General features: G+C 41.2%; 1 protein-coding gene across 1 annotated transcript; it reads right to left on the minus strand.

The window, feature by feature from the left end:
* Nucleotides 1–417: 417 nt before the first annotated feature.
* Nucleotides 418–3839, minus strand: SPATA45 (spermatogenesis associated 45). Its single transcript, XM_063125573.1, has 2 exons — nt 3599–3839; nt 418–466 (listed from the first exon to the last, which is right to left on the minus strand). Exons 1-2 carry the CDS (start codon nt 3837–3839, stop codon nt 447–449), a joined length of 261 nt encoding a protein of 86 aa, XP_062981643.1. The 3' UTR covers nt 418–446.
* Nucleotides 3840–12669: the final 8830 nt, after the last annotated feature.

Genomic DNA, 12669 nt, shown 5'->3' on the forward strand with positions numbered 1-12669 from the left:
GTTTCCCAACTATTACCACTTTAAAAGTGGTTCTTTTTATCCCTGGATTTCTCGAAGTTACTAGAGAAATGTCCTGGTTGTTGATGACATCATGAAATCAACCTGAAAACTTCTGTGAGTGACCAATCACGAGAATGCAATAAATTGGTCATTTAGAGGAGCCCTCAGATATAATTCCAGTCTATTAATTTTTATTTCTCATTCACTTTACCTTGTCTGAGTAAATAGATACATTTTAAAATATCATTTTCATAGCACAGTTTACATAATAAACACTTAGCCATATATTAATATATATATATATATATATATATATATATATATATATATATATATTTAAACTATTTAAGATGTGTAACCAATTTATTTTTAAAAAGCAATATAATAATGGTTTCTTCGCTCAAGCAAAATACCCAGTCTAGCAGAAACAGCTTTTGAGAGACAGGTTATCCAAAGATTGCATTGTCTGTAAGATATAAATAAAAAGTGGAAAACAGCATCACTTTTTTTATAAGTGAGAACTTATAATAATTTGGTTAAAAACATATTTTTACATTTATTACAGATGAAATGGAAGGAACATTTAAGCAGAAGTTATACAAACAGGCCTTTTGAAATACCCAGAAAGCATGTCGCACATCAAGGAGACAGTGATTAATTAAGTCTTTCAAGGAGGGATTTGGTGTTATTTAAAATAGGACCTAGTGACCGCATTTGCACATAACCCAATGGGTTGTTTAAACCATGGGTTGTCAGGGCTGAGTGTCAGTGAGTGAGCACATTGCCTCCTATGTACATGTCATTTCGGCTTTCAATTAACCCAACAACAAACCACGGGTTAACTCTGGGTTGGGAAGGGATTCTGAAAATTCTCTTAGGAATCTTTTATTACTTATTTAAGAGGAAGAATTTTGCAATGGATGCACCCCATATTTAGCTTCAGTACTGTGCCTTGAATTCTAAAACATGGTTGTGGACCCATATTTTTTGTAAACCACCCAGAGAACTTTGGCTATGGGGCGGCATAGAGAAGATGATGATGATGATGATGATGATGATGATGATGATGATGATGATAGGAAATGTTCAAGTAGCAGCTGAATGACTGTTGGCAAAGGATAGTAAAAATAAGGAGGGGCCCTATTGCTCTAGAAGAAAGACATTTTTGGAGCCAAATTCTTTTAGCACTACTTCCGTGGCATTTCTCCTGGCCATTAAAAGTTAATTGTGCACATAACTGTGAGCCGCCATGCAAGATAAGACTATAACTAGATAAATACGCTTGGCCTTTCTCCACATTACTCTGAAAAGCTGCAGCTGAAATCAATTTGAGGGTGATGTTGCAATGTTTCATTCTGTGGTTATTGGCCCATACTCAACATCAGCATCATGTTTTACAAAGAATGTAGTTGGTGGTTAAGTGAGTCAGGGATCCCTTGAGATCTGCCCCCAATACCTGTTTGAAGTAACAAATCTCAGCCGTGAAATATGCCAAGCATTGGAGGCGGGTGGCTCCAATGTCTGTAGGTCAGCACCTTGGATAGCTCCTTTCAAGTTCTGACTGAAACCCGGAGTGGATTCACCACTCCACTGACATCAGAGCCACCGGCCTCCACGGATGTCAAGACATGCTTAAGAAGAGAGTGTCTCCGAGTCTGATTGCCATTTCCTCAGCAAGGAAATATCTAGGATAAAGGGCAGTGTTGGCTCAGGGAATTTGGGTGTACTTGGACAAGATCTCATCAGGGGCCTTCCCCTCTTTTCATCTCCATTGCTATTGCCCATTCACTTCACTTCTCCCTCCTGACCTAATCCACACAAAGGCGAGTGCAGAATGCTTCTGCTTCTGTTTGCTCCTGTCACTCCTCACTCACTGATGAAATGGCAAGAAAAGCAAGGAGCAGGGTTAGGGCGTATGGGCATTGCCAATGGGACCCCTCTTGGAGTGTAAGTCTTCACAAAGGCCCGGCGTTGCCAAAGTTTGATGCCAGCCTGGGGGAAAGCATCTAACCTGCCATTCTTATCCAAGCAGAATTAAGCTCCAGCAATTCTGATTTTAGATATTAACTACTGAGTACAGCTGGTGTTGTGAGTTGGTGGGGGTGTTAATGGGGCCAGAATTACTGCAGTGTTCCTTATATTAATGGTCCGTAGCAAAGTTTCTAGGCACATTTTCTGTTAGGGAAATTACACGTTAATGGCCCAAGAAGGCTTGGAAATGGTTGCTGAAGATGAGTCATCCATATTCCCTGTCTCCAGCCAGAAGGATGTGAATGACAAAACAGAAGCATTTTGGGAGATGGACTGCATTTTTTTAGTGCGACACTGGGCCGCTTTCTATGATCAAGCAGCCTGCCACAGCTTATTTAAGCCACAGTAGGCTGCAATGCAGGTGGGTGGCCATTTTGAATATTGAAGGTACACTGACTTGTGTCATCTGAACTCAGTGAGGGTGGGTTGTTGGCATGGTAGAGCTTCGGCTATTGGGCGGTATAGAAATGAAATAAATAAATGAATGAATAAATGGTTAACAAATGTCCCACAATCTTAAAAAAAAAGCCCATGAGTTCTGGCTGGCTTGTTAACCACACCAAGAACCCACCCTCTCCAGGTCCAGGCAACAGGACAAGCCATGTTTGCAGACTGAATACTAAAAAGCCATCTGGCATGCACCACAATCAACCATGGCTTTAATAACCCACAGTGGGCTCTTTTGATCATGCAGACCAGGTCACAGAGAGGATCAGGGGAAGTGCAAACCCTCAAAAGGGCCTTTTTTGGTTGGCTGCCTCTCTCTGGAGATTTGTTGTGGGGAAGTGGATTTGTGTTCCTCCACCTATGTTCAACCTGTATATTTGGAAGTACACTAAAATATTATAACAAACCATAAATCTCCAATGATCAAGCAAACCAAATGGGGGTAAGTGCTGCGCTCCTGGAAATTCTCACTACTCAGAGAAATAGGACAAATATAATATATGCCCTGCAGCTGAATCCCAGCCCATGAGTCCAGCAGTGAGAAAGACAATGCCAGACATTCCAACAGTCTCACATCAAAGGCAGAAAAAACTGGCACGTCAGTGAAAGGAGAAAAGGACTGAGGAGATGAATGCTTAAGGCGAGCAGAGCAGAAGCACAGGAGAGTGTGGACAGACAACGGGCAGCAGGCTCCTTGCAACCTAGTTACTCCTCTGGATTTAACCTGAAGTTTTAAGAAAAAAAAATACAAACTTGGGTAGTTCAATACTTAATTATTTTGTTTATCAGAGGGAGAGGAAGCAGTCAGATACCTTCCATCATCCCTGGATACAGTTCCAGGTGAGAGTCCCTGCTCCCTCTTGCTACCAGCTGCCACTGCTAAGGACTTCAAAGATAGAGGAAGCAGCCACCTTCCACTGTGTTTAGATACAATTTCATGACCTGCTGTACTTTGCAACTAAGAATTGAATGCCTGAATTTGCTTTTTTCCTCCTCTCTCCCAATCCTCCTTCCTTTTGTGCTGTGTCTTTGAGGTTCTAAGCTTGCAGGCAGAGACTGTTTTAGTTCTTATTTACACACACACACACACACACACACACACACACACACACACACTTACTTTTTTCTGGAAAATGCCTCTTTTCCTTATGATGAGGGGGGAGTGTTGTCACCCAGGAGGTCCTTCCACTGTCATCTTCATGCTTCTCTTCTTTATAATTCTCTATTGAAGTGCGATTGGATTGAGGATAATGTCTCCTCTGAGGCCTGAGCCAGGTGGTTTCACTCTTTCCTTCCAGCAAGCACATAGTTTCCCTCATCTTATTATAGTCAACCAAGCGCCTTTTCTCATCTGCAGCCATGGTTGTTGAACAGACTTCTCCTTACAGTGAGATAAAATTCTGCTTTCAAAAAAAAAAAAAAAAAAAAAAAAAAAAAATCAAGCAGGCCTTGTGTGCTTAAATGATTTTTATCATCGTAAAAACAGACAATATAGCCCCACTGGGTTGCTATGGCAATGAAACCCAAGATAGACTCATCACAGCTAACCCAGAAGAAGGCACTTTTTCCCTGGTGAGGATATCTGTTCTCGGAATTAATGAATAACAATGGTTTAAAAACCTACCATTAGATTTCTTTGAACAAAACACCCCAATTTTCTCCATCAACCCCCACAATGGGGTTATTATCTGGAATAATTAATCATTACCCTCATAGTGTTTCTTTAGATTTTCATAAGTATTAGGACAGAACCACAGTTTGCAAGAGACACAAGCCCCATTCAGAAGACACCTTAAACCGTGGCTTTAACCACGGTGGTTAAGCCAGAAAGCCAGGCTGTGTTCACAAGACATCTTAAACCATGGCTTTAACCATGGTGAATAAATAAAAAGCCTTATTCAGCATTGTTAAAGCCATGGTTTAAGGTGTCTTCTGAACATGGCCTGGCTTTCTGGCTTAACCACCATTGTTAAAGCCATGGTTTAAGGTGTCTTCTGAACAGGCCCATAGGGTTGCTGGTCAAAACAACATCCCTGTATCAAAATCCCCCCTTCTACAATGTGTGCTACAACATACCTTGTGACCTGGTGTCGTTACCTGTGCTTTTGGCTAACCATCCCTCCTTATCATTGAGTTGCCTTGGCAGAAGTGGGATAATGCTGGACCAGGGATAGTATTACAGTATGTAATGCATGTATTTAAAATATGTGTATCCGTAATAGCCACTGATAGCCTTATCCTCCATGAATTTAATCTCCTTTTACCACCATCCAAATTGGTGGCTCATTGGATCTCTACCTTTCAGACAAGCAAGTGGCAGTAATGATGGGAAAAAGGATGAGGACCAATAGCAGCTGGTGACAATGGCAGTGAGAAGATAGACTCACTGAGGGAGGGGCCCCTTTGAGTGTCTTATCCAAGGGCCCTCCCAAACCTGGAGCCAGCACTGATGACAAGCTTGGATTTGTTGCTCCTATGTGCATCACCAAATTCTCCCAATGGAGGGAAGTAAATAGTGGGGTCCCACAGAGATTGGTATTGGGACCAATTCTTTTCAACTTCTTCATAAATGATCTGGAATTAGGAGATAACAGTGAAGTGATTGCCAATGATTGCCAAGTTTGCCAATAAAGTGATTGCCAAGTTTGCCAATGACACCACATTATTTAAGGTGATTAAAACGAAAAGGAATTGTGAGGAGCTCCAAAAGGTTCTCTCCAAGCTGAGAGAGGGGGCATCCAAATGGCAAATGTGGTTCAGCGTAAGCAAATGTAAAGTGATGCATGTTGGGACAAAAATAAACAAATAAAAAATCCAACTTCATGTAAAAACTGATGGGATCTGAGCTGGTGGCTACCGACCAAGAAAGAGATCTTGGGGTTGTGGTGGACAGCTCGATGAAAATGTCCACCCAGTGTGAGGCCACTGTAAAGAAGGCAAGCTCCATGTTAGGCATTATTTGAAAAGGAATTGAGAATAAAATTGCCAGTGTCATGCTGCCTTTATACAAATCTATGGTGCAACCACACTTAGAATAGTGTATACAGTTCTGGTCACCACACATAAAAAGAAAAAAGATATTGTAGAGCTGGAAAAAGTGAAGAAAAGGGAAACTAAAACGATTAAGGGGCTGGAGCACTTTCCCTGTGAGGGAAGGTTACAACAGCTGGGATTGTTTAGGTTGGAAAAGAGGAGGCTAAGGGGAGACATGATAGAGGTGTATAAAATTATGCATGGTGTGGAGAATGTGGAAAGGGAGACATTTTTCTCCCTTTCCCATAATACTAGAACCCAGGGTCATGCCATGGAGCTGATTGGTGGGAGATTCAGGGCAGATAAAAGGAAGGACTTCTTCACACAGTGCAAAGTTAAACTACGGAATTCACTACCAGAAAATGGCTACCAATTTGGATGGCTTTAAAAGGGGTTGGATAAATTCCTGGAGGAGAAGGCTATCAATGGCTACTAGTCCTGATGGCTATGTGCTACATCCAGCAGGGCTATATACACCAGTTGCTGGGGAACATGGGTGGAAGGGTGCTGCTGCACCATGCCATGTTTTGTTGGTCCCTGGCCAATGGCTGGTTGGCCACTGTGTGAACAGAGTGCTGGACTAGATGGATCCTTGGTCTGATCCAGCATTGCTCTTTTTTATGTTCTTATGCTTACACTGAACCACCTTTGCCATTTTAATGCCCATTTCCTCAGTTTGGAGAGATGCTTTTGGAGCTCTTCACTGTTCCTTTTTGTTTTAACCATCTAAAATAACTTAGTGTGGTCAGCAAACCTAGCCAGCTCCAGATCATTTCTGAAGAAGTTTACATACAGATCCCTTGGGGACCCCACTGTTTACATCTCTCCATTGTGAGAACTGACCATTTATTGCTAGTCTCTGCTGCCTTTCCATAAGAGAAACTGTCCTCTTCTACCATGACTGCTAAATTTAGTTCTGAAGTCTTTGGTGAGAGACTTTGTCAAAAGCCTTTTGAAAGTCCAAGTAAACAATGCTTTCTGAATTACCCCTATCTACATGATTGTTGACACATACCTGGGCCCTGCAGTACTTGTGATTTCTGGAGAAGAGGTGCTGTGAACAGGACTCCCCTCCCAAGTTAGATTTCAATAGCCAATAGAAAACAAGTACTGTTCGCTAAGGACCTTGGGAGGTTCTAAAAGTGCTTAGCAACTGATGATTCAAACCATCATGGCTAAAACAGTATTAAGGCTTCCGTTTGGCTGCTCAACCAAGTTGACTTAATAAATTGCCAGCTGAGAGATGCCTCTTTCTTTCTTTTGTTTTGTTGCAAGGCCTCAAATCCAGGAGATAAGATGAGAGGTTTCTCTGAACATAGTGGTGAACAATAAAACAAGGACAAACTCTATCACAAAACATTTAAGGGCTTTATTTATTTAGTATTAACATTTGTATAGCACCTTATTTGCTATCAAGGTGGTGAACAACAAAACAATAAAGTCTTAACACCATACCACATTGGGAAAAGAGCTCCATCACACCTACTCTGCAATGTGTTATACGTGGGGCTGCCTTTGAAAACGGTCCAGAAGCTTCAGCTGGTATAAACAGGGCAGCCCGTTTACTAACAGGGACTGGCTGGCGAGATCACATTACGCCAGTCCTTTTATAACTTCATTGGCTGCCAGTCCAGGTCCGGGCCCGATTCAAAGTGCTGGTATTGACATTTAAAGCCCTAACGGTTTGGGGCCAGGTTATTTGAAGGAACGCCTCCTCCCATATGTACCTACCCGGACCTTAAGATCATCTACAGGGGCCCTTCTCCGTGAGCCCCTGCCAAAGGAAGTGAGGCAGGTGGCTACTAGGAGGGAGGGCTTTCTCCGCTGTGGCACCCCGGTTGTGGAATGAGCTACCCAGAGAGGTCCGCCTGGCGCCTACACTGTACTCCTTTCATCGCCAGCTGAAGACCTTTTTATTCACTCAGTATTTTAACACTTAATTTTAACTTAAATTTAAATTATACTGTTTTAACTCTGTATTTTAACCTTATATCAATTTTGCTGCATGGTTTTATCCTGGTTGTGCTTTTTATATTGTATTTTGTATTTGTGTTTTTAACTTGTTGGTTGTTTTATGACGGTTTTAATTCTTGTGAACCGCCCAGAGAGCTTCGGCTATTGGGCGGTATAAAAATGTAATAAATAAATAAATAAATAAATACTCTCCGCTCTCCAGTTTGAGTCCGTGGTTTCCCCTCCATTTCCTTAGTGAGTCTAGCACTGGGCACTTTCACATTTCTGCGTAGATTTGCTATTTCAATTAATGTATCTTTTCACCTGTATTGCTAAGTTCTCCTTCCCCCCTGCAGTATAGGTTTTTATCTCTGGGCAAATACAATAGTACAGCAGCCTGAAACTGCACAATTACTGGGCACAATCGGAGCTTCTAATGTCTTTGAAATTATCCAACAGTTTTTCAGGCATCAATGCTCTCTCCCTCTCTCGCTCCCTCTGTATCTGTCTTTCTTAACTGAACATCTCCATATCTGGAAGAGGCTGATTGGTGTTAAGGGTAGCTTTGATATTGACATCTGTAGCTAACCAAAATGTTTAAATCTGCATAATTTTTAAAGATAAAGAGATAAAACTTGGCATGGTGATAGCTTAAGGAGGGCTTTAGCCATGTCAGGTTTGAATAAGATCCATTCCTGCCTTGATTTTTAGGAATTTTTAAAAGGGAAATTAACAAAAATACTTACATCTGTGTGATTTTTAAAGATAACGAGATGAAACTTGGTACAGTGATAGCTCTTAAGGAGGGCTTCAGCCATGCCAAGTTTGAATGAGATCTGTTCATGCCTTGAGTTTTAAGAACTTTTATTCCCCCCCCCGAAAACCATTCTCCTGATACTCCACCAATGCAAAATTCCACTTGTTTATATTTGTGGCGGAACTGTTTTCCTTTACTTTGATAATGTGCAGCTATGCATTTCCAGTTCATAAATGTCAGTGAGACCACACTCTGACACACACACACCCCAACAAAAAGGGGATGGTCCGATAAGGCGAAGGAGTGGCTTTATTACACAGGGAGGGGAAGAGGCAAGATTAGCGCAGGACAGGTATGACATCATGTAAGTACTGCACTGCAAAAACACATACCAGGCATGGCAAAAGTGCAATAAATCACTGGTGTGCAAAATCTGAAATGTCCTACTTAGAGCAGACCCATTGAAATGAATGGGACTTGTTAGTCATGATTAACACAAGTCTCATTCCTTTCAATTAGTCTATTCTAAGTTGAACTCATGATGGATTTTATTCATCTACATACAAATGAAATTCCAAAATCATGAGTCTGAAAAAGTGGTAATAAATAATGTTTATATAAATCTTCCTAGAAACTCCTCCTACAGATGAATATCTCTACTGAACATCCATTATAAAACCTTTATCTCAATTCTAGAAATAAAACTCAATAATGTAGTTCTGAATGAAAATAGGACTTCCAGATGTGGCTTTTATGGTGAAATTGCCCTGCCTCAAACATGGAATATTATGTATTTGTCCAGATGATGCTGTGTTCAATTTGGATTTCTCCCCTGTTCAAATAATCAATCACATTAACTACAACAGACAGTACAAGGAGATTGGATAAATACATTCCTCAAAGACTATTCCAGGGGAAAAATTCCATTCATGGAGATAGATTGAGCAAGTTATCTAACCAACAGGAAATTAAAATATAGTACCAAGAAAATGACGAACATCATCCATTTATTCAGCAAGAAGAAAATAATTATTCATTATGTTCTTAGATGCTGAGAAAGCATTCAGCAATGTGGAATGTCCTGTCCTTGTAATCTTAAATGAGACTTCAATTTTGGAGAAATAAATTTCAAACAACAGATAAAAGTAATGTCTAATATCGCAAAAGTGAAAAAATAAGTTAATAAAAAACATAAATGTGCATTTCCTATATAACTTTTGTTTGGTCAAAGGTACTTTCAAGTCTTTCAGTTGAGAACAGATTTTAAAATGGTGGGTTGCAAACAAAGTTAACAGGCACATCATATCTAAAACTTAGAAGATATTGCTGAAGTTGACTATCAAATGGAACAAGTGAAAGCAAATACCCCACTACATGATAATTTGTGCACAAAATATAGAAGGGCTAATTTTCTCTCACAAATAGAACCATACAAATGGAAATGCTGCAATATTTTTCATTATGTTATACCCTCAGAGAAAACTCAATTAAAATGACCAGATACATTAAAATCATTCATTAGAATTGTGGCTAATAGTATTCTAGTAAGTCTTTACAGGACAAATGTTAATTGCAATCCCAATTGCTGGAAGTACAAGACAGAACTAGGTGGTCAACTCATTAAGTAGTAGGAAAGCCCTGGTCTGGAATGAGTATGTCCATTGCCTTCACTATGTGTGTGTGTGTAGGGGTGGAGATAAGATAATTCCTTCCTGCCCCTCTTCTGACACCCCTGGATGGCCATATGTGAGTATAATGTTGGAGGGAGATGTATCTACATAAATTCCCACACGAATATGCCCAAATCATACAATGTATCCCATCACAGGCTGACTTAAAAAAATATAATTCCTTGTGGCAGAGTTTTGGCTAACTTACACATTATGCAGAGACAAACGCAGATCTGTCAGTGACTAATTAGGGAGGTGCAGTCAATTACTGCTCCTTCACTAGCAGATCTATATCAGGGTTATAGGAGCTATATGAGGTGAAAGTCCATTACACTGAAGCTCCTGGGGGCTGCATTCCATTGGTAGGCAGGGCTGAAGGCAAACGGGACATGGCCAACCCCCCTCAAATCCCAGTATATTTTAGTTTGAAACCAGTAAATAAACCAAGGTAGGCAACCTTTTTTTGGCCGTGGGCACATTTGGCAATTTGAAAAACTGTCCTGGACATCACCACAAAATGGCTGCCATGGGAGGTATGGCAAACCTCAAGTAATCTGCCTAAAAGACTGAGTACAAGGCAGAAGTGGAGTTTGACTCCCCCCACACAAAATAATTCCTTTCAATCTACAGTTTTCACCACCAAGAGAAACCTATTTCACAGCAATCCCAGCTGCTGATAAGAAAATGGGTCTCTGGTCAACAGCTGGTTGGCCACTGTGTGAACAGAGTGCTGGACTAGATGGACCCTTGGTCTGATCCAGCATGGCTCTTCTTATGTTCTTATACGTTCATTTTTCTTTGAAACTGGGAGGGGTAGAGCACCTTGGCAAGTGCCAATAAAAGAGCCCAGGCACGCATTGGTGTCTGTGGGCACCACGTTGCCTGCCACTGAACTAAGCCTTATAAGTCCTGGGCATGGACTGAAACACATTTGTTAACTGTCAGAATTTATGACTTTGTGGTTAGAGTAATGGGAGAGGAAGTGAAACACATCTGCTAATTTTCGATAGTTATGACTTAGTGGGTAAACAAATGAGAGGGGGGCCTAATTAAGGGAGCTTGATTATAGGAAATTATGACTTAATATGGAAGTAGGTAAACAGGAGTGGGTGGAATATCAAATGAGGGAGGTAAAGAAGTAAATAGGGGAGGAGTTACTAGGTGTACTGTAACCCCTGGAGTACCTGACCAATGGGTACACAGGGGAGGGACCGCTTCAGCCGGGCTTAAGGTACAAAATGGCTTTGCATGAGCTTGGGGTGTGTGCCTACTTTGCTTGGGCACCCAGACTTGCAAGTTTGTATCAATAAAAAACAGAGTGTTAACTTTCACCATTTTGCCCAAGAAATCTTCATTTCAAATCGCGTTTCTAACAAGCAGTACTGTGCTGAAGGAGAGTGAGGGGTGGAGGGCCATAGCTGCTTATTTCAGCATATATCAGCAGGCAACCATATCCCATAAGGCTCAAATTGGAGGAAGTCTCCTGGCACAGATATAATAATTATCTAATTTTGCCCACATATTAAACACTATGGTTTGATTCCCCACCCACCCTTTTCTATGGCTTCCAGTGAATCTTGAAAACATAAGAATAGCCATACTGGATCAGAGCAAAGGTCCATCTAGTCCAGCACTCTGTTCACCCAGTAGCCAACCAGCTGCCCACAGGAAACCCACAAATAGGACATGAGTGAAACAGCACCTCCTGCCTGTGTTCTTCAACAAGAAGTGTATACAGGCTTCATATTCATATCTTCATATTCAAAATTATGCTGAAGATGGAGGTATGCCTACAATTCAGGACATATTCTTCTTTGGTGTATTTTGTGCAACTTGAACATTTACTATGGGTTCTTCCAGACAAGGCTTTTATTGTGCAATCACCCATCCTTATTCATGGAGTTTGACAGGGGGTCTAGATGATGTTGTCCTCCCTTCGTAACTCTCCTGTGTTTTTCCAGCCACTTCATCTTCTTTTTTTACCTTGAAAAATCTGTTAAGGAGGGATAGACAGAATAGCTGAACAATGTCTTTTGATCATGCTAGGAGCCATCCAGCTGGAAGCACCTGCTACGTTTAATGTAAAGTTACAGTTTGCTTCTTTAAACTCCGTTGTGGACTGTGGGAATGCTGTGGATGTCATATCTTGACTTCAGCAAAGCTTTTGACAAAGTGCCTCGTGACATTCTGATTAACAAACTAGCTAAAAGTGGGCTAGATGGAACAACTATTAGGTGGATCCACAGTTGGCTACAGAATCGGACTCAAAGAGTACTTATCAATGGAACCTTCTCAAACTGGGGAGAGGCAACGAGTGGGGAACCGCAGGGCTCAGTCCTGGGCCCAGTGCTCTTCAACATTTTTATTAATGATTTGGACGAAGAGGTGCAGGGAACGCTTATCAAATTTGCAGATGACACAAAATTGGGTGGGATAGCTAATACCCTGGAAGACAGAGACAAACTTCAAAGTGATCTTGATAGGCTGGAGTGCTGGGCTGAAAACAACAGAATGAAATTTAATAGGGATAAATGCATTTAGGAAATAGAAACCAAAGGCACAGTTACAAGATGGGGGATGCTTGGCTCAGCAATACTACAAACGAGAAAGATCTTGGAATTGTTGTAGATCGCAAGCTGAATATGAGCCAACAGTGCGATATGGCTGCAAGAAAGACAAATGCTATTTTGGGCTGCATTAATAGAAGTATAGCTTCCAAATCACGTGAGGTACTGGTTCCTCTCTATTCGGCCCTGGTTAGGCCTCATCTAAAGTATT

Source organism: Elgaria multicarinata, chromosome 4 (assembly GCF_023053635.1).
Source record: "Elgaria multicarinata webbii isolate HBS135686 ecotype San Diego chromosome 4, rElgMul1.1.pri, whole genome shotgun sequence".
NCBI classification, from domain to species: Eukaryota; Metazoa; Chordata; class Lepidosauria; order Squamata; family Anguidae; genus Elgaria; species Elgaria multicarinata.

Excerpts from the sequence above, each read along its gene's own strand:
- SPATA45 (XM_063125573.1), bottom strand. The coding sequence starts at position 3,839 with ATGGCTGCAGATGAGAAAAGGCGCTTGGTTGACTATAATAAGATGAGG. Across the intron at positions 467-3,598 it reads GAGGCATTTTCCAGAAAAAA|ACAATGCAATCTTTGGATAA; the intron begins GTAAGTGTGTGT and ends TATATCTTACAG.